At 37.8% G+C, this 24,517-nt stretch overlaps 1 protein-coding gene across 1 annotated transcript; it reads left to right on the top strand.

Annotated features, from left to right (window-relative positions):
* Positions 1-20,265, top strand: LOC124979372 (transport and Golgi organization protein 1 homolog). The gene is given in 25 exon segments (XM_047543828.1): positions 1-286; positions 1,191-1,371; positions 3,887-3,907; positions 4,627-4,715; positions 4,968-5,045; positions 5,135-5,245; positions 6,409-6,480; positions 6,660-6,764; positions 7,420-7,542; positions 7,643-7,754; positions 8,655-8,716; positions 8,800-8,890; positions 9,061-9,199; positions 13,912-14,013; positions 14,922-14,982; positions 15,096-15,131; positions 15,206-15,273; positions 15,393-15,493; positions 15,661-15,679; positions 15,681-15,796; positions 16,477-16,545; positions 16,649-16,725; positions 16,851-16,922; positions 18,290-18,440; positions 19,440-20,265. Coding segments are annotated over 25 exon segments (2,643 nt in total). The 5' UTR covers positions 1-10; the 3' UTR covers positions 19,751-20,265.
* Positions 20,266-24,517: the final 4,252 nt, after the last annotated feature.

The raw sequence follows: 24,517 nt of genomic DNA, 5'->3' as shown, positions 1-24,517 counted from the left end.
GCACCGTCTGATGACGTGTTTTACAGGCGTAGGGCGGGAAGCGCCTGCGACGGGAGAAGGCGAGGGTCATTCCCGGTACCCATCCCCTGTGCTGGGTCCTTTGGAAGTAGGAAACGGTGGAAGAGGTCTGAGCCCTGTGCCCTTCAGCAGGAAAGCATCGTCTCCGCTCAGCTGTCCGTACACTATGGACTCAGTACCTGCCACCGTGCCTTCTGTCGCCGCTTCCCGGGGGGACCCGGAGCTTCTGGGACCCCGGTCGGTGCTCTACGCAGCCCTCATAGGGAGGGACTCCCGCTGTGGCGGGTGAGTTCTGAGCGGAGTGGGTGCACTGACTGACGCGGCCAGGGAGAAATGGAGTGTGTCAGGCCCCAGGCAGGCAGGACCGAACTGTATTGTTAAGCGAGGCCGGAGAGCGTGTACTTGAAGCTTTCCTCATTGCACTTTTTAACGGAATACTGAGAGGTGAGAAGCCCCTTGATACGTTCCTAAATGCAGCTGACGTCATAATAGGTCTCCCTGTGGAGACTTTTGGGAGGTGGAGCCAGAATAGAGTTATCTCGGATACTGGAAGCGGGCGGTGTAGAGGAGTGTGGGCTGGTGTTTAATACACTGCCTTTGAGCGCACATTTAGAATTAGACATTGAGTTTTATAGAAGGAAGTTAAATTCAGAGTAGTTTATCTAAGCCAGTTTTCTAGAGTTGTCTGGAATTACTTGTCATTTGTCTTTTACATAAGAGTAGAATGGAAATATGATTTAAAACCTTAGAGAAATAGTTCATTATTTGTATTATTCATTATCTTCGTGGTTTTATTTGTAGCTATAAAATTAATTAGTTTTATCACATATTTAATAAATTTTTGTCTTACATATTTTTTTTTAATCATAAAAACCGGTTATCCATGAGAGAAGTATTATACGGAGGGATTCTAGCCAAGTGTTAGACAGTATGATAGGGCCTATTCCAAACGGAAATATATGCTCAATTTAAAGTATTTAGACTCATCATACTTGAAAACACTGCAGACAAACAAGAAATATGACACTGCCAGGATCCTATCTCTTGGAGAAGCTATTGGAGAATTTTGAGGAGGTAGTTCTCGGATGATGGTGGTGGTTTTAGAATTGCCATGATGATTCTTTGTGACTGTTTTGTTATGAATATAAGGTTTCTCATTGCTTCTAACTTGTCTATTTCAGCTAGTTGCCACATTGTCCAATGATGTTCAGCCTGGGCCTGATTTTTATGGATTACCATGGACGCCTGTACTTCTCACTGTCTTCTTGGGAATTGTTTCATTTGCCATTTTCTTCTGGAGAACTATTCTTGTTATGAGTAAACTTCCTTGTACCTTAGCACATAATGCATGGAGTATTTTATAGTCACTGTCCCTCCCCTTTTCAGTTTACTAACTTAAACACAAATTGGTGGTTGAAGTCACACTAACTTTATAAAATAACTTAGTGTAATCTTTGTGTTGGTAAAGATTAAGATAACCTGAAAAATCTCAATGAGAAAACTTCAATTTATAAGTTCCTTGTATCAAAATCTAAAGATTAAGAATTAGGTAGGTATAGTTAGTAGAACTGGTAATTCTTACAGCCATTCTCACCAGTAGTTTCATGTGTATCAGAAGTCTTCAAAGTGAGATAAAAGATGGGATAGGTTATATAAATATCCTTTTATGTAGCATAATATGTCTAGTAATCTACCCTAAAGAAATAACTAATTATGCTTTAAAGTGTTTTGGTAAGGTTTTTCAGCGGAACTGTGTATTAGATTGAAAACTTAGCACAACTTAATCCACTACAGGGGTATTTTTAAGTTATTGTATGTTCATATAATGGAATAGTAGGCAGCTTTATATATTTCAAAGACTTTGAGGCACAGAAAATGCTCACAATTTAATGTGAAGTAGAAAAAAGCAGAAACTAAGATTTAAATGTTGATGAACTGTATGTTATATAAACACACAGAAAAAATGCTGCAAAGGAATATAGCAAAATGATGAAAAGGAGATGAGGTAATTTTTCAGTCTTTTATATATGTATTTCCCAGATTTTTGTCATTCAGTCATATGTTAAGAAAGTGGATTTTTAGTTGGAAATATAGATTATATGTTGTTCAGAGACATATTATTAAGTTTTTTATTCCTTAGTCTTTTCTGAGCAGAATTTGCCTATATATGTGTGTATGTGTACATAAATGTATATATGTGTATGTATATATGCTTAAACATACTTAGGTTTGTACCGTAGGTCATTCTGCTTCATAGTTACTTAATATAATCAAAGGAAAAATTATTTTAGGTAAGTAAACTTTGCATAAAAAGCCTTCAGTTGAAACTCAACAGTTAAAGTGGCCAGAAACATTGACTGCAAATCTTTCCAAATCTTAGTTATTCCTTTTCTGATTACTTAATTATATCAGACATACTTTTGTTAATACAAGTTTCCTCTCCTTGTACAATTGAGTATAAAAGCACTTAAAAAGAAATGCCTTCTTAAAAAGAAGAATCATTTGCCTGGATTCCTGTGAGGACTTTTCTAATCTCATTGAACTTATTCTCAGCTAAAAGGAAAAAGGAGGATAGAAAGGTAAAGAGAAAAGGCAAAAATGAAAACGTTGTATATTTCTCTTTTGCTTCTTTCAAGAACCCTGGCACCTGTGTCTATTTTCACTAGGTTAGGTAGGATCCTGGGTATTAGTTGCTGCTCCTCAGTCTCAGCATTTGACTTTGGAGTTTTGGTCCCTACCTTAGATGCCTGGTTTTTGCTGCTTCCCATTTTCCCCTGCTGTCATTTTTGGTGAAAGCATACTCTCTGATTACTAAGGCTATGACATTAGAGAAATGGTCATTTCTTTCTATGTTGGAGTTTTCTGAATGTATTTTCCTATAACAAGATCTTTATAAGTGGTATTTTAGGGTCTACAGTATTACCAAGATACCATGGATGATCTGTGGATACATCTGAGTATCCCATTACCATTTATAACATTGAAAAGGAGAAATATATGCTAAGTTACAAAGAAATTTAGTGATGTTTTAAAAGAATTATTGCTTAGGTTTTATTATCTGACAGTTCATTGCCATCTTTGGGAAATGATTCAGGTTTTGCTCTTTCCAGAAGATGTTAATTGTCATTTCTCTTGTTGCTTGCGTATTTTCTTGTAGCAATCTTTTTTTTTTTTTTTTTCCCAGAATTCTTACCACTATTTTTAGTGGTTTGCAGAAATAGGAGATGTAGCCTCTTAGATTATTTCTAAATTCAGCCAATAGCCAAATTTAAATTGGAGTTTGAAGATTTTTTTGGTGACGGAAAACGGCATATCTAGGGGCTAGGTTTGTGGCTCAGTGGTAGAAGTGCTTGCCTAGCATGTGTGAGACAGTGGGTTTGATTCTTAGCACCACATATAAAGAGATGAATAAAATAAAGGTCCATCAACATCTAAAAAAATAAACAAGTGGCATATCTTAGTAGAAAGATTATGCCTTTAATTTTGTTTCCTCAGAGTTCTTTGAACAGTCATTGTTTCTAGACTTTATCCTGGCTGTTTAGAATTGTCAAATAAACGATTTTGAGTAAGTAAAGCATTAATTATTTTTACGAAAATAGTAGCCATTTCTTTTATTAAAGGTAAGTGCTCATGTTGTAAGATTGGAATAGATATATATTCACTGTGACATGAGATACATACCTTAGTATTTTTATATGACAGAGGCTATTTATGAAGTATCACTACCAATTAAATTTGAAATGCTTGTTCTCTACTTATTTTTTAATCCTGAACCAGACTGTTATTAAATTCTCGTTGGTTTTGATTCTGTTTCTTTTAAGCAGATGCATGACATCAAATTTCATCTTTATTTCTCTCTCTTTTAGGTAAATGATAAGAGTATATCAAGGTAAATTTTTAGGCTTCTTTTATAATTTCTAATAATCCTTTGTATTTGTGTTTGATGTGTGTTTTATGTATGTTAGAAATAGATAAAGTGATTTTTGATGTCTATTATTTTTTTAACTCCTGAAAATTTTACTATTTCCTGGGTTGCTAGCTTGGATAATAGAGTAGATGTTGATGGTACCAACTGAGATAGGAGATAAGGAGGAACAAATTGTGGGAAGAAGATCATTAGTTTTAAATTGGGGTATATTCACTTTGAATATTGATGTAATGTGGATGTATTACATTTGAACAGTATTTCTGTGCTAATGATTTAATCATACATTAAATAATTGATTGGAGTAGATAAAGAATGGTATTGTGAGTCAGTATGCTTTCATTTTGTTTTTCCTTTCCAAAAATTTACATAAATTTGAAATGATTCCATTTTCTGAAAAGAAAGTGTTTTAAGAAGGGAGGAATATCAAACTACAACATTTTACTCTATTTCCCATCTTTGAAATGAGCTTAAATTAAAATATCATTGTGCTTGTATTTTCCTTAAATTTTAATAGTGTTTCATACCCTTATTGCTTTTAACTGTAGATTGCTTTTTAAAGGCATAATAGCTATGCTAAGAAGTATTTCCTCATAATGCCAGATAACATGTCTTTGCTTTTAGTAGATTTAATTGAATTTCATGTAGTGATTGTAATAATCTGGATATTCCCCCCTTTTTAGTTACTGAACAGCAAATTTCTGAAAAGTTAAAGAATATCAAGAAAGAAAATGATGAACTGGTGCAAATATTGTCAAGTTATGAACAGAAGGTATAATTTTTTTTTTTAGTTTCTTTCCTCCTTGATTTCAGCTTGAATCATTTCCACCTGTTTTATAGTTCATATATTTTGAAATCATTTTTAAATTCTTGTTTCATTATTTCATACAAACTATCAAAATCCTAAATAATCATCATATGTATTAAGTACTGCTTTCTTCTGGAAGGAGTCACTTATGTGGAAGTAAGTTTTAGTAACGCTGTAACCTGTATCTTTTACTTCTGAATGCTTTATTTTACATAGATCCGGGAATCAAAGAAACATGTCCAAGAAACCAAGAAACAAAATATGGTTCTCTCGGATGAAGCAATTAAGTATAAGGTAAAAATCCCTTCTTTTATGGGAGTTACATTCTAAACTCAAAAGTAAATGTAATGAGTAATTATTAATCTTGACATCTTTTTTCCTAGGATAAAATCAAGCTACTTGAAGAAACTAATGAGATTCTTGATGACAGAGCTAAAAGTCTTCATGTTATGTTAGAATCTGAGAGAGAACAGAATGTCAAGAATGAGGACTTGGTAAGAGTTTTGGTGGCTAAGTGTTACTGTAATTTGACTTTTGAAGTGTTTTGTAAAATTGGTTAAGTTGAACTTTCCCCATGCTGTTAACTAAAGTAAGATTAGGAGTCAGGGAAGTTGAACCCCCTTCTACCCATTTTGTGGGTAATCTTGCCCTTCTACCCATTTTGTGGAACTTTTCAGTTCTGATCCAACAGATTATTTTTATGTGCCTAAGAAATATTTTTGTCCTCAATTCTGGATAATTTTCATATTGCTTTGCTCTGCCCTCTGAAACATGCAGAAACTATTGCCCTATTGAATAGTTTGTATATTGTTTTGTTTTAAAGCATCCTATTTTTTTATGCTTTTTACTTTAGAATAGTTCTATAATTACATAAAAGTTGCAAAGATAGTCTAGTGTTCTGAAATGTCCCGCCCCCAGGTAAGTTTGATCCCTAGCTGAGGTAGTATTCACCAGATTTCTCCACTGGGATTCTTCCAGTCCCTTGCCTGTTATATTCTTTGGAAGTTACAATGTACAGTCCATAGTTAAAGTATGAAGAGGTAAGGGCTAAGGATACAGCTCATGGTAGAACACTTGCCTAGCATGCAGAAGGCCCAGGATTCAATCCCAGGCACTGCAAACAAAGAGTGAGGAGTTATGTTCCACTCCCTTGAGGAGCAAGTATCTTTATAATTTTTTGGAATTCTTCTGTATGTGAGATTTATCTGTTCTCCCTTAGATTCTGTCATTTTTACTTCAGGCAAGAGAGCTTTAAAATGATCTTGGGAAATTTTTTTTCTCCATTACTAGAAAAAAAAATATTAATTTGAACTGGTTTACTGAAAAGAGTAATTTTCTCTACTTTTAAAAATTTTATTTACTTATTTCATTTTCATTTTCTATACTTTGACCTTTTAGTCTGGTTATCTACTACTTTGTCTCATAACCAGGAAGGTTGTGGATGCCATGAAATATTTATGACTTCATTTTCCCTTGTCTCTTTCGGTTCTTGATTTTTTGCTTAGGACAAAGCTGAATCCCTTGCTTTTACCTGAAATGTAAGGGGATGGATTAAAATATATTTTGTTGTGTTTATCTTTTTTAGCATATATATATTTATATCAGTATTTCTACTGAAATCCTAATGGATATTTTGTGTTCTATTTTCACCTGGCAGATATTAGAAAATAAGAAATCTATAGAGAAGTTAAAGGATGTTATTTCAATGAATGCTTCAGAATTTTCAGAGGTAAACTTGCCAACACCTGCTACAGGATATTAATACTACATATTAGTTTTGTCAAACACCAAAAATTTAAGGTGTGCTAAAATGTGCAAAAAACAAGAACTACATGTTGTCTGGTTTGGGAAAGTGTAACTTTGTATTTTTCTGTGGAATTAATTCACTAATGTGGTGTTTTGCATTAGGTTCAAATTGCTCTTAATGAAGCTAAGCTTAGTGAAGGGAAGGTGAAGTCTAAATGCCATCGGGTTCAGGAAGAAATTGCTAGGCTTAAGAAGAAGGAAGAGCAGGTAAAGAAAAATTGATGTCATACATAATGTAAGCTAGGGAAGTGAATATTATTGTCTTGTATCTTGGATTTGTTTCTAAGGTAAGGAATTATTCATGCAGGACCTTTTCTTAGATGTGCAAATTTAAACCTTTCTCCCCAAATTGAGTGCATATATTTGTTCTCCGTCTGTTTTGGATTTTCTGTTCTGTCCAGCTTATTTCAGTTCAATGTTGGTCTTTTCTTATCAAACTTCAATCAGTTATTAACTTGATAACCTCAAAGAAACTTCTTAAAGCAGAAAGGTATTTTATAACCCTTTTTTGAGTAGTTACTTCTTCATGGGCCAAGGGAAGGTTGTATGGTAAGGAGTCTGAATTCAGGAGACAGTCACATATGCCCATCCATTCCTACTGGAAGTAAGTTATTTGAATTGGCAGCAATTTTCTGGGGAATGCAATCAAGACGGTCAACTTCCTTGACAGCCCTGACGTTCTTACTGCAGCTCTGAGGGTTGGGGCCACTCTTCCCTCTTCCTTAATGGAGGTCTCAACCCTTAGTGACAGGCTACCAAGGAGGTATGTCTTTATATTTTCCTGTCTAAATCTTGTGGTCCTGATGTATCCAGGGCAAAACCCCACCCTAACCCATAGGAATTCATCTGTTTGACTTTTCAGTTGCAGCAGGAAATCGAAGATGGGAATAAATCACATGCTGATCTCAGTGAGCAAATAAAATCATTTGAGAAGTCCCAGAAAGATTTAGAAATAGCTCTTCCTCACAAAGATGATAATATTAATGTAAGTTTATTCTCCAAATTCTTGCTTCATCTTGCGAATTCTCCTGAAATCTTTTGAATTAAAATTGAGAGACTCTTCCAATCTTTTACTTCTTTTCTAGGCTTTGACTAATTTTATTACACTGTTGAATCGGATAGAGAGTGAATCGGAATCTGAGGGTCAAAATAAAGGAGGAGATGAGTCAGAGGAATTAGCCAGTGGAGAAGTAGGAGGTAAGATTAGCCTCAGGGAGGTTGAATTCTGTTTTGCTTTCCTGTCTTTAAGTACACAGGTGCCACTTTTCAACTGACTGAAATTCTTCTTAAGCTCTGTTCAGAATTATAGATGCATATCACTGGATCTGTAGATATTTCTGTAGATATGTCTTGCATTGGAGAGGTGAGTTGCTGGGATGTAGTGTAGCAATAGGCATGTGAAGAACACTGACTATTTTTCCATCCCATTGAGAACTAGGTAAGTACACTGCAGTTGCAGTAGTCATGTCTTAAACCTCTGAGTATTGAACACTGTTCAGTAAGAGAAACTTGTTTCTCAACTTTATGCAGAGGATACTCATTTTTTTGATACTCATCATCTCTATGGCTCTGTGGTTTTAAGGCCCATGACAGTTTTAAGAATAGTGAGGTGGTTGGAGCCTTAAACTAAGCCTGTGAGAACAGAGGCTAGAGGCTATAAAGGAAGCCAGAGGGAGGGGTAGCAGTGTTTACTGATGAGGAAAATATTTCCAGATGTTCTCTCCCAAGTTGGATATAGCTTGCATAGAGTGTTTTACACCACACCTGTTGGTAGATTCAAGGATAAAATAGAGGATTGAATCTTTCTAAATAAGACACTTACTTGTCCAGGTGGAGACAGATCTGAGCGAGAAGAAAGGCTTTTATCTTACAAGAATAGGACAGATAACATATTTATTGCACAAACTAGGAACTTTTTTTTTTTTTAAATCTAAGCTTGCAATTCTCTTAAGAGTCAATGAATCTACTCAGTTCAGTCGTTCAATTGATTTTTTCTTTCAGTGTTTGAACATGGTCATTGTTTAGTTTGGGGAAGTTGGGAGAATATAGAGTTAAAAAGCAAGGAAATAAAAAGCAATTAACATCTTTTTTTTTCAGGTGACCAGAATATGAAGGTGAAAAATCAAATTAAGCAGCTGATGGATGTCTCTCTGGGTATAGTTCTTTGTAAGAGTCCCATAGTGCCTGTGAATTCTTCCTGTGCCTCACTTTTAAGAATATTTCTCTCTTCTGCAATTTTTAGACTCAAACTGCAATATCGGTAGTTGAAGAGGATCTAAAACTTTTACAACTTAAGCTAAGAGCCTCGATGTCCACAAAATGTAATCTAGAAGGTGGGTTCTTGAGATGAAATTGCCATATGTTGGGAAATCTCAGACTCTTATGGAAAGATAAAGAATGGCCTCTTGCTTTCATGCTTCTCATTTTTCTCAGCAACTCTCTTTCAAACAAGTTCTCAAGTCCTTGTACACATGTAGAGATCAGTTGTTTTATCTTCTAACAGACCAAATAAAGAAATTAGAAGATGACTGCAATTCACTACAGTCTGCTAAAGCTGGGCTGGAAGATGAGTGCAAAACTCTGAAGCAGAAAGTGGAGATTTTAAATGAACTGTACCAGCACAAAAAGATGGATCTGCAAAAGTAAGATTTTCATTGTTTGTTATTGTTATTACTCTGTGACCTAATACAGATAATTTTATCTTTTTTTAAAGATTATTTACAGTTTCTTCCAGTTGTAATTAATAGAGATTTGTTTTTTCTCCTTTGTGGTTTGTTTCCCGTTACTTGCATTCTTCTTCCTATCTAACCAATTGTCAAATTCATACGAAGCGTGAGTGACTAACTGGTACTAACAGTCACTGATGTGGAAATACCTCTTCTTTGAAGATCAAGATGCTATGATCCTACCATTGTTTCAGTTTCCTTTCATTGTGATCAGTCATATAATTCTAATATGTTTTGAACTTATATCTCTAACTCTTGACCTTTAAAATCCTGAGTGATTTGGATGGCATTTTTCAGAATAAAAACTTCAAAAGGGAATAATATTTACTTATTGAAGGTATAGTAAGTTTTGGACTTGAATATCTCAGATGTTCACACTAAACAATTGAACTGTGGCGAGGATGTTAGGCGTTCTGATTACAGATGTGCTTGTTTGTGGTATATATTTATATATTAATCTTCTCAAATGTACATCTCAATGAGCTAGTTTTCCTTTGAAAGATATATTTTGGCAGTTCGTTTGAAGTTTTTAATCCACAAAAATATTTGAATTCTCTAAAAATAGGTTGTTTGTGTCAGATTTTATTTGTGTTTGCTCCTGTATTTTATTCTTTGGCATATATATAGCAGTCTTTGTCTTGAAGCAAAGACAGACCTTATAGACCTAACTATTTTTAGGTATTTTTGACTTCTACTGCCTAATGCCATTAAACTTTGAAACCTTACCATTAACTTTTCTAATTCTGTGCTCTCCAAGCAACCTGTTTAGAATCTCAAAATTTTGTTCTAAATGCTTGGCCTGCTTCAAAGAAACATTTCTCATTTCATCACTTTTTTTTAAAAAAAGAACACCTTTTTTCTCTGTCCCTACTAATAATCGGAATGACCTAAATGGCAATTGATTTCCTTTGTGATGCAGTCAAATGTAGCACTCTTTTCTTCAATTCCTCCAAAATCCATTCAGTCATCATCTGTGGTTTGTATTCTGTTACTCATCCCCAGGCACCGTTAGTTCATACCTGTGTCATCTTCTCTGTTAGTAACCTAACTAATTACCTGTCTTCATTCTCCACTTTTTTATATGACTTCTTTCAAATTCTGATTCATTTTCTTTACAACCGCTTGAGTGGACTTTCTAAAATACAAGTCCATCTATGACAATATGTGCCTGAAGTTTATGAAGAATTTGCTTTCTATTTCATGACCTGTTTTTTCTTTCTTTTGAATAGTTTAAATATTTTTAATTATTTTGCTCACCCCTGTGTAAGCTTGGTGTATTCATAGATTGTTATATTCCTCTTCTTATAATTTAAAGGCCATGGTGTATATCCTAAACTTCATAAAAACCTGACATAGATTTATAGAATTATTTATTTATGCGCTTTAAGTAGCTTCTGAATTAGATCAGATACTGTTGTGGTAATGTATGTTAGTACTTCATATACTGCAAACTCCATGAGATATTCATTCAACATTTATTCAATTTATACACATATTTACAGTTTCTGTAGTTCTTCATTCTTCATTGTTGGTCTCTCCTTTGAAATTACTTTCATTCTGTTTGAACATTGTCCTTTAGTGGTAGATTTGATGAGTGTATGAGAATGTAGTATAAGGATAAACAGAGAATAGCATTTTTATCCATTAAATATTGCTACCTTTATAATCTATATTATAGTAGGTTGACATTGTAAGCTTCCTGATTAGAGTTAAAACCAGTTTCCAGTTTTAAAGGATCTTCTGGTTGCTGAATTTTGACTGTTACTTAGTTTTTAGCACTTTAAAGGTAGCCAATTAATTATCTTCTGTTTTAAAATTTTTCTTTAAGGAGTCCATTATCATTGTTGTTTCTTTTTCAAATGTCTCACCCCTGCCCTAGTTCCTGTAGTCATTTCTCTCTGGTCTTTTAACAGTTGTATCAGGGAGTGCCTAGGTGTAGTTTTCCCCACACCCCCTTACCTCTTGCATTCATGGTGCTCGGGGGCCATTAACCATCTCTTGAATTTTGGGGTCTTTTTTCTAAATGTTAATTTTACTTCATTTCTCTTCTAATTCCAATAAAACATGTTAGAATTTGATTTCCCCTGCCTCCTACATTCTGAATTTGCTTCATTCTGGATATTTTCTTCTGACCTCTCTTAAAAGTGCTAAGATTTATTTTACTTCTTAAATCTGCTGCTAAAATCATTCATTAATGAGTTATTAGTTTCAGTTACTATATTTCAGGTTTTTAAGAAAATATTAGTTGTAGATGGACACAATATGTATCTTTATTTTGTTTATTTTATGTGGTGTTGAGGATGGAACCCAGTGTCCCACATGTGTGAGGCAAGCACTCTAGCACTGAACCACAACCCCAGCCTTTTTCAGGTTTTTGTTTTCTTTGTGGGTACTACAAGCTCAAACCAGAACTTTGAGCACGTGCTCTACCATTGGCTATATCCCCTGCTTCCTTGCTCTTGTCATAAGGGACAGGGTTTCACTGTGTTTTCCAAGCTATCTTCAATCTCATCATTCTGCCTCTGCCTCCCGAGTATTTGGGACTATAGGTAGGCCACCACATCCAACTATTTCTTAGTTTTGTAGTTTCTAATCCTTTGATGAAATTAATAATCTTGACTTTACTTCCTGGACTATGTAAAGTCACAGTGATTTTAAAACATGTGCGATAACCCTTTTGGGGGTCCCTTTTTGGTTAGAGTTTGCTCATGGAATTTTATCTTAGGGAATGCCTGGTCAGTTTTGACTGGCAAGCGCTGTAATAATTATAGATGAAATTTGAGACCTAAGATGATGAAGTTATCTTCGTTTTTTTAAAAAAAAATTTTTAGTTGTCATTGTATCTTTTTATTTAATTTATTTATTCATATGCGGTGCTGAGGATTGAACCCAGGGCCTCACACATGCCAGGCAAGCGATCTGCCACTGAGCCACAACTCCAGCCCCTGAAGTTATCTTCTTATAGAAAAGAGTTGAGGTTACTCTCAGTAAGATTGTCACTTTAACCTAATTGGCAATTAAGATCATTCAAAAATGACTTTTGTCCTTTCACTGTTTCAGTATTGTTCCTTTTGGATATTTTGTCTGTTCATTACTTTAGCGTGCAGTACTTTCTAGTCTTAACCCAAAGCCTAGGGCTTTTACTAGGGGTCACCCTTACTTGTAGCCCTAAACACTTTTTTCTGTGAGCCCAGGAATTTGATGAAGGCTTTGTTCAGACTCTTTATATCTTTGTGTAATCTTCAATGCGTGGGTGAACCTAAGAGAAAAGTACCTTAAAAAGCCAGCCTTAATTGTAATTCTGAGATTCCTTTTTCTAATGGATCTTGGCCACATACACATATCTTCACTGCCTTACCAACTCTGATCCCTTCAAACACATTCTGTGTATTCTTATCAAGATGTTTTGATTGTTCTTAGGCTAGTTCATTGACTATTGGAAATAAATTTCTCTCTCCTCTTCTTCAAGACTCAGTTTTTTCCATATTCTTTCTTAAGGCAGAGTCGGGGGAAATTATTATATTCTTTTAGTCATCATATATATCTTTTTTTTCTTTTAAATGTCGATAGACCTTCATTTTATTCATTTCTCTATATGTGGTGTTGAGAATTGAATCCAGTATCTCACACATGCTAGGCAAGCGCTTTACCACTGAGCCACAATCCCAGCCCGAGTCATCATTTATATCTTAAACAGTGAGCTCCTTTATTCTTTAGCATCTTACAAGGTAACTAGTATATTATAGATACTCATAAAATATTTGCTGAAGAATTAAATGAGCAGTTAAAAAAGACTACATAACCCCCTTTTCTATTTGGTTACTATAGTTCTAATTTTCCTTTTGATTCATGGAAAATTAAGTTTCAAGTTACTTATCTTTTGAATTGGAACTATGGATAAAGCAGTACAAGGATAGTAGAAAGTATTTTTTGAACCATTAAATGTGTCTACCTTTGTTATAGTAGATGAATATCTTGATTTTCATGATCAAAGTTAAAACTTGTTGTCAGTAGATAATATCCTGATCATGGGTCAGTATGGATTCTTTTTCTGGTTGATAGACATTGTCAGAACTCAGATTTGCCTTTTTGCTTAATCACAGTTCTTTTGAAATAGGTGTCTAAAGTGTGAAAATGTTCTGTGGTTAATTGTATAGTTAGAAAACATGTCCTAAAAAGCATTTTCTTTGACTGACTCTATCTTGGTGTACCAGTCTTGGACTGGGAAACAAATTCCTCCATGACAAAGATGTCCTTAGCCATGACAGAAATGACAGAAAATTCTCCCCTGCTTTATCCTGATATGTTTGTGTCAGGTTGATCAGTCCTGACTTTCCACATTGAAGTAAAGTGAGTTTTCATCATCTTAAGCATTGGAGACTTGCCCTTGGGGCACATATTGTTTTTACATTTGTTTTATTTACTGATAAATAGAGAATTAAGAGCAGAAGTTAGAAAATGTAAGTGATTTGCCAGGTTTGATTTCCTAAATTGCAGGTTTGAATTCCTTCCTGTTTTATAATCCTAAACATTTTAGAGAAGGGTGGGAATTGACATTCGAATAGAACAGTCATACACACTGCCAGGGGAAAAGAGAAACTTCGACTTGAAAACTGGTTTTATTTTAGGAAACTGAGTCAAGAGGAGTATGAGAGACAAGAAAGAGAACAGCGATTGTCAGCTGCAGATGAAAAGGCGATTTTGGTTGCAGAGGAAGTTAAAACTTACAAGTGAGTTCAATGTCTAATGAACTCTAGTGTTAGCTTTCTTTTGAATCTAACTTAAAGTTAAGTTAAAACTTACAAGTGAGTTCAGTGTCTAATGAACTCTAGTGTTAGCTTTCTTTTGAATCTGCTTTTACATTATGTAGAAGAAAATAGCACAGGAGTATAAGTAATGAGAGAATATGGATACATTCAATTCACACAGAAGAAAAATAAATTTCAATTGAATAAATGAAAAATGTTAACAGAAATTTACTTCTACCCAAATGTTGGCAAGACCATAAGGGAACTTGGTTCAGGCAAACAGTTCTGATGGTTTTGTATGTTGGAGTAATTCTTTAAGAAAGCAGTTTGCTGTGTGGAGTGCTATTTGATAGACCTGTGAAATCTATGGATATAATTTTAAAAAAGAAAGAAGTATTAAGAAGGAAGATATTTCTAACAAAATTATTTGAGAACACATTGATGAAAAGTTAAGGAAATTATAATTTATCAATTCAGAATCTCTCGCAGTTAAATTATAAAGAAATTAGATAATATTAGGTTTTATTTATTTATTTTTTGGTCCTGGAGATTGAACCCAGGGATGCTTTACCACTGAGCTATGTCCCCAGACCTTTTTTTACTTTGAGACAGGTTCTAAGTTGCATAGATTCTCATTAAATTGCTGAGGCTGGCCTCAAACTTGTGATCCTCCTGCCTCAGTCTCCCAAGTCAGTGGGATTACAGGTATATGCCATTGCACCTGGCTGTAATAGTTTTGATCTCGCAGGATTCGTATAACTATATAAAGTGTTTTTTTTATGTATGATGAAGTCTTTAAAAGTATAGCTGATAGAGTAAAGGGAACATGGTCAGATTGTTTCAGATTTTATTCAATTGTTTTAACTAATAAAACCAAGTATAATTTTTAGGCGGAGAATTGAAGAAATGGAGGAAGAATTACAGAAAACAGAGCACTCATTTAAAAACCAGGTAGTGATTAATACTGTCCTATAGTCACAGAATTTTTTGATATCCAGTACAATTATAGGCTATTATAATGAGTCCCCTAAACATTTTTTTTTTAAATGTGTTGTCTTTTTCAGATTTTTACTCATGAGAAGAAAGCTCATGATAACTGGGTAAGATTTTTTCCCCCATTTCTTATTTTGTGTATAGCCTACACAACTGAATATGAATGTTTTTTCTCTAATAGCTCAAAGCTCGTGCTGCAGAAAGAGTGAAAACTGAAGAGAAGAGGGAAACTGCTAATTTGAGACACAAGTATGTGATTTTGATATCTTACTATATGTTTTATAGTGTTTTAAGGCTGTGCTAGATGGTATCTAAGAAGGAATAGATTACTATTTCACATTTAAGTCCATTCTTTCTCAATATTCAAGATTATTGGAAATGACCCAAAAGATGGCAATGCGGCAAGATGAACCTCTGATTGTAAAACCAATGCTGGGAAGACCAAATACACAAAACCCTCCCCAGAGAGGTAGGGAGCACTTTGTAAATGGAGGTAGACTATTTCTTGGTGCAGAATATATGTAAATTACTTTTTATTTCTGTGTGTAACGGTTATGAAATAATCTGAATGACTTGCTAAAGGGTGGGGAGTGTAAAGGCTGCTTTTAAGTGGTAACAAGGCATTGTTGTCTTTAGGTCCACTGAGCCAGAAGGCTCTTTGGCCCATCCCCTGTGGGTGGTGGAGAATGTTCCCCTCCACTGACAGCAGAGCCAACTGGGAGACCATTCTCTGCTACTGTTAATCGAAGAGATATGCCTAGAAGTGAATATGGTGAGCGTTCACATGTTGCTTTGCAAAAAACTGTTTCAAGGGTCCCCCCCTCTTTTGAGTATTTTAATGAAAACATAGAATTTGGTCCTGTATGATATATAGAAGAAAATTTCATATTTTGTCTTATTGGCTAAATAATGTGCTGTAAAATCTGCTGTAGAATAGAAAACTTTTTTTTCCTGGAGGTCCCTGTATTATTTTTTTTCTTTAAAATTTTACACTGTGAAGTGTAAGCCTTGATCTTTAAATTAACTCTCTACGGTGTTCCTTTCTCAAATATTATAAAAGTAGCCTTAAAACTTTATGCAGCTTGTATATTTCCATTGTCCTTATAATAATATGTAATACTGAGTCTTAGTTCCAATTTTAAATATGTCTATAGTATTGGTAAGTTTGGAAGTCAGGTTATACAGACTGAAGAAAAGCCAGCCTACATACTTCAAGTATACATACTTGAAGTTCAGGACCAGTACTATTAATGTGCAGGGCTTCCTGCTGTTCTTTCAATCCAAGGCAGTTCTTTTTTTTACTTACTTAAGTCTCTGCATAAATTGTGACTTATATATTGGGCAACCAGTCTTTAATGTTGCTTTCTAGTTATTGTTGAACCCTGACCTGTCCACAATTGGTTTCTTTCTTCTGCAAAATACATGCAAGGGCTCTGTTCTTTCTTTCCCAAGGGTCAATGGATGGACCTTTACCTCGTCCTCGATGGTCTTCTGAGGCATCTGGGAAACACTTTGCCTCTGGTAAGGGACCAAGTCATTTCAAAGACTCTAGGATTGTGGATGCAGGATTTTTATTCTTTTCATGTTGGAATAATTCTAAATTCATTCTCTGACCTCTTAACAGACCCGGGACATAGTCCAGCTCCTGTAAAAAGCAGCTCCAGGAGCTCTTCTCCAGCCAAGGTGATGGATGGGGGCAAGGTAAGTTCTACAGGCATTGTGAATCATGAGGTCATGCAGGAACATGTATCTTTCCTACAGCACTTGCTCTTTGCCTCATCCCTGTTTGTGTTCTATTTGTACTACCCCATTTGTTTTTTGAAAAGCAAACTGTTGCCCAAGAACCCGAGGCCCCCTCAGTTCCTACTGTTACTTCTTTGGCTGAGCATCCAGTAGCAGTAAGTACTTAGAGGTTGAGGACTGAACTGGGCTTCTATTCTGTGTATTTCTGGGAAGGATATAGGAGCATGACATTGACCTTGTTTGCTTTAAACTGCATGCAATACTGAGCTTACTTTTCTCCTCAACTTGGGAGTGTTGCCTGGAGTGTGTGTAACCATAATTAACTTCAGAATGTGAAAAGTTATCACTCCAACTTTACATTGTATTTTGTGTTGAATGTTCTAAGGCAAAGTAAATTCATTATAAATTACATAATTCATCCTTATTATCCTTGGGAGTATGCTATTTAGGAGTACCTCCATTTGTACAGTAGGAGGCAAACCTGATTTTGAGTGATTTAAATTAGATGGGTAACAGATTTTCTGGAAGTGAAATAGTGTTTCGGTGAACAGTGATAATCTGAAATGACCTGTTGAGCCAGTCCCAAGAAATGGTCTCATTTGTCCACATGAGTGCATTCTTTTGTAATTTGTATAGCTATTATATCTGGTAGGTCTTCTGCTGCTATGTATTAAAATAAAAATTTAATTGCTTAGTTTCCAACCCACTTCTCATAGGAAATGGTCAATATCTCATATGGTGTACAGTAAATGAAAGTAAATATTAAAACTTTGTCTTCCTAATCTGTGTATATAGCATTGTATTGGAAAATACTTGCAAGTTCATCGCTAGAGAAATATTTTCATCTAAGGGCAGCTTAGATAAGACCCCAGAGCCCTTCGCAGTTGAAGACTTTAAAGAGAGTAGAGACCCTTTGTAGAGAGGAGTAGAGGTAGGAAGAGCATAGCTTAAAGGCAAACCTGGGATTGAGTTCCAGCCAGGCCTTTTACATGCACTGTGACCAGCAAATTTGCCTCAGTTCCCTCTTATTTAAAATAAGACACTATTTAAAGTTCTGAGAGTTTGAATAATATATGAAATGCTTGCTGAAGATACTCTGAATAACAGCTGTTATTACATGCATAGAGAATGGAGTTTTCATTATGTTCTGTACCTTCTTAATATGGAAGTATTGAGCTATGGTGATGAAAGAGATGTGGTGGGGGAGGGGCTCCCTTCGAAATAGATTGTAGTGAATACAGCATGATGTGCTGGTCAGAAATCACCTGTTAACTTCTGCCAGTTTTCTTGCTTTTCCTTTCCTGTGCAGATATAATCAGTAACACAAACTGCTCGCTCTTGCAGCATCCTTCTAACCTCTGTAAACTGTCAATGGGAACGCGTGGGAGTGGTAGAGTTTTTTGCACTGATGGTGCTCTCTGGACAGGTGCCTGTCCTGAGTTTTAGCTTTTACCTTGTTGGTACTTTGTCTTAATATACAGGAATTTTACAACTTTAACTGCTTTCAAATCTTAAATTGCAGGTTAATGTGGCTACAAAAGGGCCTCCTCCTTTCCCAGGTGTATCTCTCATGGGCTCCCCTGTGGAAGGGCCTCTACCACCACCTGTTTGATATGGACCGCCACTTCAGCTTGGTGGGCCTTTTGGGCCCTGACCACTTCCTCCACCATTTGGTATGATGATCTGAACACCAGTGATTGACTTATAAATCATATTTATCTTTTCTTTCTATTCCTTGCTAAAACAGTTGCTATCTGTGGGCTTTACAGTGCAAGGATAAAGCTGACTGAGTACATTTTAGCTTTTCCTCCAATTTCTTGGGACACTACATAATCTTATACTGAGATAGGCAGTAGCTATTGCTCATAGACAAGGAAAAGGGGCTATTTACAGGAAAACCAGAAATATTACTTCTGCAGATGTTTGTTGGAAATCAGTGGCTATGTACTGCAATGGATGGAAAGGTGGATGAGACACATACCGTACCTTAAAATGTCACAGATGTGTACGTCCTACAACATAAAGTTGTAACCACCCATAATAGACGCATAAGCAATAGGTTACAGAATGTAGAAAAGGAAAAGTCAAACCCTCCTCACCTTGAGAAAAGTCAGAGGGAAGGGTTAAGGAGGATTTAACACTGACCTAATAAATGTTGCTGAATTTAATTAGGTGGCTGTGGAAGGCCTTTTCCAGGAGGGCAAGCACCTTGATTCTGATGGCATGTATAAGGTCCATGCTGAAATATTGCATGAATTTTTAATTGATACAGTAGTAGACAGTGGTATTTGCTTTTATCAAAATTTCTTTGATGCAATGAAGTTCTTATTTCATAATCTATCCTTTTGTCATGGTATATAGTACTTCCAAATAAAAATGGAGCTTTTTGAGATAGAAATAGTTCTGCAATTATATGGTGGCGAAACAAAAAAGACAAGCCTGGAGCTAAGTAGAGCCATGTTTAAATCCTTCATATGTTGCTTCATGGCTGGTTGACCATAGACTGTAACCTAAATTTGTTCAAGCTCAGTTTGCCTCATCTGTCAAGTCAGGATGTCACCACTTGATTTTCTAGGCTTGGGAGAAATGATGAGAAACTATATTAACATACTTTAAATCATCCTAATTTATAAATTTCTGGGTATTTACATAACTTCCCTTTTATTTTCCAGGTCCTGGTGTGCATCCACCACTAGGCTTAAGAGAATATGCACCAGGTGTTCCACCTGGAAAATGGGATCTGCCTCTTGACCAATGGGAATTTTTACCAGGACCCACACCATTTAGACCTTTAGGTTCATTTGGTCCAAGAGAGTACTTTTTTCCTGGTACCCGATTATCACCCCCAACCCATGGTCCCCAAGACTACTCACCATCACCTCCTGCAAGAGACTTAACACCTTCAGGCTCTAGAGATGAGCCTTCATCTTCCTCTCAGAGCAGTGGCCAGGACTGTTCACAGGCTTTAAAACAGAGCCTGTAACCATGACCTCTGACACTTAGTCAGAATGTGGACTGTGCACTCTTCATTGTGTTAAGGGATTATTGGCTTCGAAATCCAAAAGTTTTAAGGGTTTGTTTTTAGAACTAAGCTGTCTTGGCAGTATGCATTTTTGAGTCAAAAAATTCAAAACTATAATTTCCCCCTCTAAATAATGATCACCTCCTAAGCTAAAGTATCCTTCCAATTTTGAAATATGCAATAAGGAATACCTGTGTTTTAGTTAATGTAGCATATATAATTGCTAAATGATTTAGAATGTTATAAAATATGAACATTTCCTGTGGAAATGCTTTAAGAACATGTATTTCCATTATCCTATTTTGAGTGTATTCCAGTTGATACAGAGCAGTGGTGTTCATAAGCTTGATCTTTCTCTCTTAATATCTGGTCACAGACTGTTAACGCTAAAAATGTTTACTCAAAGATCCTAAACTTATTTCCCTTCTTGCTGAAGTTCTTTGTAGTGATAATTCATAAAAAATTGTTTATTAATATTCCTCAAGTGTCTGTTTATTCATTGGATTGTCGTGAGACTTGTACCATTTGGGAAGCATGTAAACTCAGACTCAGAACTGAAGAAGGTGACTTGGCAGCACATTCCCTGTTGATCACTATTAAGGAAGCTGGATCTTGGTCACCTGTTAACTCTACAAGGGATTTCTTTTACTCCTGAGAATTCTGCAGCTCTATTTATAGCACATTCATGTACTTTTTTCCAACCCTCACTGCCTATCTGAGAATGGGTTTACATTAGTACAAGAATTGTTTTACCAGATGCCCCTTCGGCATCTGGTCTGGTTTGGTTGTACTGGGGAGAACCCAGGGCCTCACACCCACTAGGCTGGCACCCTACCACTGGGCTACTTCCCCAGTCCTTTTCTTACTTTTAAAACAGTATTTTGCTAATAAGTCTCTGAGGCTGGCCTCAAACTTATGATCCTCCTACCTCAGCTGGGATCACAGGTGTACACCACCACCCAACCGAGGTGCCCTGATTCACTTTGTCCAGGTTGGTGGACTAGTACCTGCATGCAGGTAAGGAACTCAGTGATGTGATAACACTTGGATCTGGTGTGCAAGGTGAAGTGTGAAGTGTGAAGACAGGGCACAGTGTACTTCACCTCTCAGCCTCCTCACACGGGAGCACAGCAGCCTCCTAAGGGAACCTTACAGGTCCTGGCAGCTCAACAAACCCCAAACCGCACTTACCTCCATGGAGGCTGGACAGAACAGTGCAGGAGGCCTCTGTGGGGAGGTGGCGGTGTCCACACAGGGCAGGCTGCAAGAGGCAGGAGTGTCCTGGTGCCTCCCAGCCCCTAGTGGGCAGTGCTGGACCAAGTGCTGCCTGGCATGGTGCTGGCATGGAGTGACGAGCAGGAGCATCACTGACCTCTCTCTCACTTGGTTGCTGCTTTGCCCAGATTCTGCAGGCAGGAGCAGTTATTTGGAAACATCAGGGCCTCTCTGCAGGTCCTCCAAGGAGCTGACCCAGGGACCTCCAAGGAGAGTTCTGTCTACAGTTTCTTTTGCTGTCCCTGGAGCTCATCGTGTGTGCTGGCATTGATGGCAGGCTACGTCAGGGGGACTCACCACTGCAGCTACGTCTGCTCTGAGAGTTGTTCTCTGATGGCCCCACTCACAGGCAGGGTGGGTCCTCTCCCACAGATACCTCGCACCTGCCCCAGTGGGTGGTTGGTTCTCAACATACTTCTTGTTCTTTTTTGCTTGTTTAAACTTCAAGTGTGTTTGCCTAAATGTGCCTCACATCATAGGAGAGGAGGTGCTGTCCCAACCAGGAGTGTGCCACCGGCTTACACTCTGCTCTGCGGAGGTGAAATGGTGCACATCTTTAGAGCCAGAGGACTAGCTATCCTGTAACTGTTTGGAACAACTGGCAAGGCTCATGCACAATCAGCACTTGACCTGCTGATTCAGCCTGACACATGGAAGTCTTTAAACGCTCCGTGAGTGGGAAGCTGGTACTTGGTAGTGACTGGCAAGGTCTAGCTGGGGTCAAGTGCCACACACTTCCCTCCAAGTGAGTCACAGACTCACTGCAGGTGTCCCCCCAAGACCCTGAAAATGGTAACACACACTTTGCTGTATTTCTTCCCACATTTGTCCTTCCCCACAACAGGACATCAAAATCAGTGGCCACCAAGATCTCTCCACATGCTCTCACCTCCCTGCACCATGTTCACCCCAGTCACTGGGAACACCTGCCACATGCTGGCCAAGCTTGAGTCCTGGAACCACTGCATGTGAAGGGGGATCTCTCAGGGCTTCTGGCTCTGTGGCAACCCTGAGCCATGCACTGACCCCTGTGCCAGGCTGCCCTGGACTCCACTGCCTCCTCAGACTTCTCCCCAGCCAGACAGGACGTCAGGTGTCAAGCGCACGCACAGGCCTGGGCACTTTTGTGCTGCAGAGGTTCACTCCTCTGCCCGCCTCCTACCTCAGAACTTCCCTGATCAGGCTGGACTCCCTCCCCTCCCCAGGGACATGCACGGTGAGACCTGGAAGTGTCTTTCTTTGAGCTCAGCACTGGCTATATGGCTGCAACCTGGGCAGACGTGTGTAAAGCAAAGGGTCCTCAAAAGAACTCACCCAAAGTCACTGAGTGCCAGGCTGCAAAGGAGCACCTTGGCACCCTCCACCCTACAGAGGAAGTGGCTTTCCTCTGTAAGAACTCTCTCGGTGTCACACACATGCACCCCAAGGACAGGAGGAGCCTTTCCTCAAAGAGCAGATTCTGATGGAGCTCATGGTGCAGGCAGGACTGTTGAGAGGCTGAGACCCCCCAGGGACCTGAGACCTGAACCCTCTCTCACTCTGGGGCCTCCACTCCTTTCCCTGTAAAACTAGAGGGAAACAAGATTCCTAACGCTCCAACAGTGCATACTTCCATGGTCGCGTTAAATAAAATGGGCGTCATGCTGCCCTGTGTGTGCTGACTGTCCCAGGTCCCCAGAGAGTTGCTGCAGAGCCCAGGGACCAGTCTTCTGACCATGCACATGGACATGTGCATGTGCAGCAGATCTGGGAGGGTTTGAGGCCACAGGGTCAGTCTGTCCTGTAGCCCAACTGTGGAGGGTCATCCCACATAGCTGTGTCCCTTGCTCCCCTCCAGTGTCCAGGCCTGCTCTCCTCCCCAGACTCCTGCTGGCCCTCTGTTCTCTCCACATTACTCTTCTAGAGCCTCCCTCACTGCATTCCTCTTGGGTAAACCAAACCTGTTGTGTGAGCTGGGCTTGGGCTCTGCACAGCTCTTCAGAACCTGAAGTCAGAACAATCAGTGGGACTTTCAGGAGAAAGATAGGCTGAAAGTTAAGATGTTGGGTAAACCTGTCCACCCTTGTGAGGCCTTAGGACTGGACACTTGGAAACACAAATAAAAGTCAAATGGGGAGGTCAGACCTTAGCCTCCTGATTGCAGACCTTTCTTTTTTTTGTTGTTGTTGTACACAAATGGGATACATGTTGTTTCTCTGTTTGTACATGGCGTAAAGGCATATCATTTGTGTAATCATAAATTTACATAGGGTAATGTTTGATTCATTCTGATTTTTTATCCCTTCCCCCCACCCCTCCCACCCCTCTTTTCCCTCTATACAGTCCTTCCTTCCTCCATTCTTGCCCCCCTCCCTAAACCTAACTCTAATCCTAATACTAACTCTTCCCACCCCCCATTATGAGTCCTCATCCACTTATTAGCGATATCATTCTTCCTTTGATTTTTTGAGATTGGCTTATCTCACTTAGCATGATATTCTCCAGTTTCATCCATTTGCCTGCAAATGCCATAATTTTATCATTCTTTATGGCAGAGTAATATTCCATTGTATATATATATACCACAGTTTCTTTATCCATTCATCAATTGAAGGGCATCTAGGTTGGTTCCACAATCTGGCTATTGTGAACTGAGCAGCTATGAACATTGATGTGGCTGTATCTCTGTAGTATGCTTATTTTAAGTCCTTTGGGTATAGGCCAAGGAGTGGGATAGCTGGGTCAAATGGTGGTTCCATTCCAAGTTTTCTGAGGAGTCTCCATACTGCTTTCCAGAGTGGCTGCACTAATTTGCAGCCCCACCAGCAATGTATGAGTGTACCTTTCTCCCCACATCCTCACCAACACCTGTTGTTGCTTGTATTCTTGAAAATCGCCATTCTAATTGGGGTGAGATGGAATCTTAGGGTGGTTTTGATTTGCATTTCTATTATTACTAGAGATGTTGAACATTTTTCCATATGTTTGTTGATTGCTTGTAGATCTTCTTCTGTGAAGTGTCTATTCATTTCCTTAGCCCATTTGTCGATTGGATTACTTGCATTCTTGGTGTAGAGTTTTTTGAGTTCTTTATAGATTCTGGAGATTAGTGCTCTATCTGAAGTATGATTGGCAAAGATTTTCTCCCACTCTGTAGGCTCTTTCTTCACATTGCTGATAGTTTCCTTTGCTGAGAGAAAGCTTTTTAGTTTGAATCTATCCCAGTTATTAATTCTTGCTTTTATTTCTTGTGCTATTGGAGTCCTGTTGAGGAAGTCCTAAGCCGACATGTTGAAGCTCTGGACCTACTTTTTCTTCTACAAGATGCAAGGTCTCTGGTCTGATTCCGAGATCCTTAATCCATTTTGAGTTGAGTTTCGTGCATGGTGAGAGATATGGGTTTAGTTTCATTCTGTTGCATATGGATTTCCAATTCTCCCAGCACCATTTGTTGAAGAGGCTATCTTTTCTCCA

Source organism: Sciurus carolinensis, chromosome 3 (assembly GCF_902686445.1).
Source record: "Sciurus carolinensis chromosome 3, mSciCar1.2, whole genome shotgun sequence".
Lineage (NCBI taxonomy): Eukaryota > Metazoa > Chordata > Mammalia > Rodentia > Sciuridae > Sciurus > Sciurus carolinensis.
The sequence above is the reverse complement of the archived record's forward strand: the minus strand, read 5'-3'. Positions and strand labels throughout refer to the sequence as shown.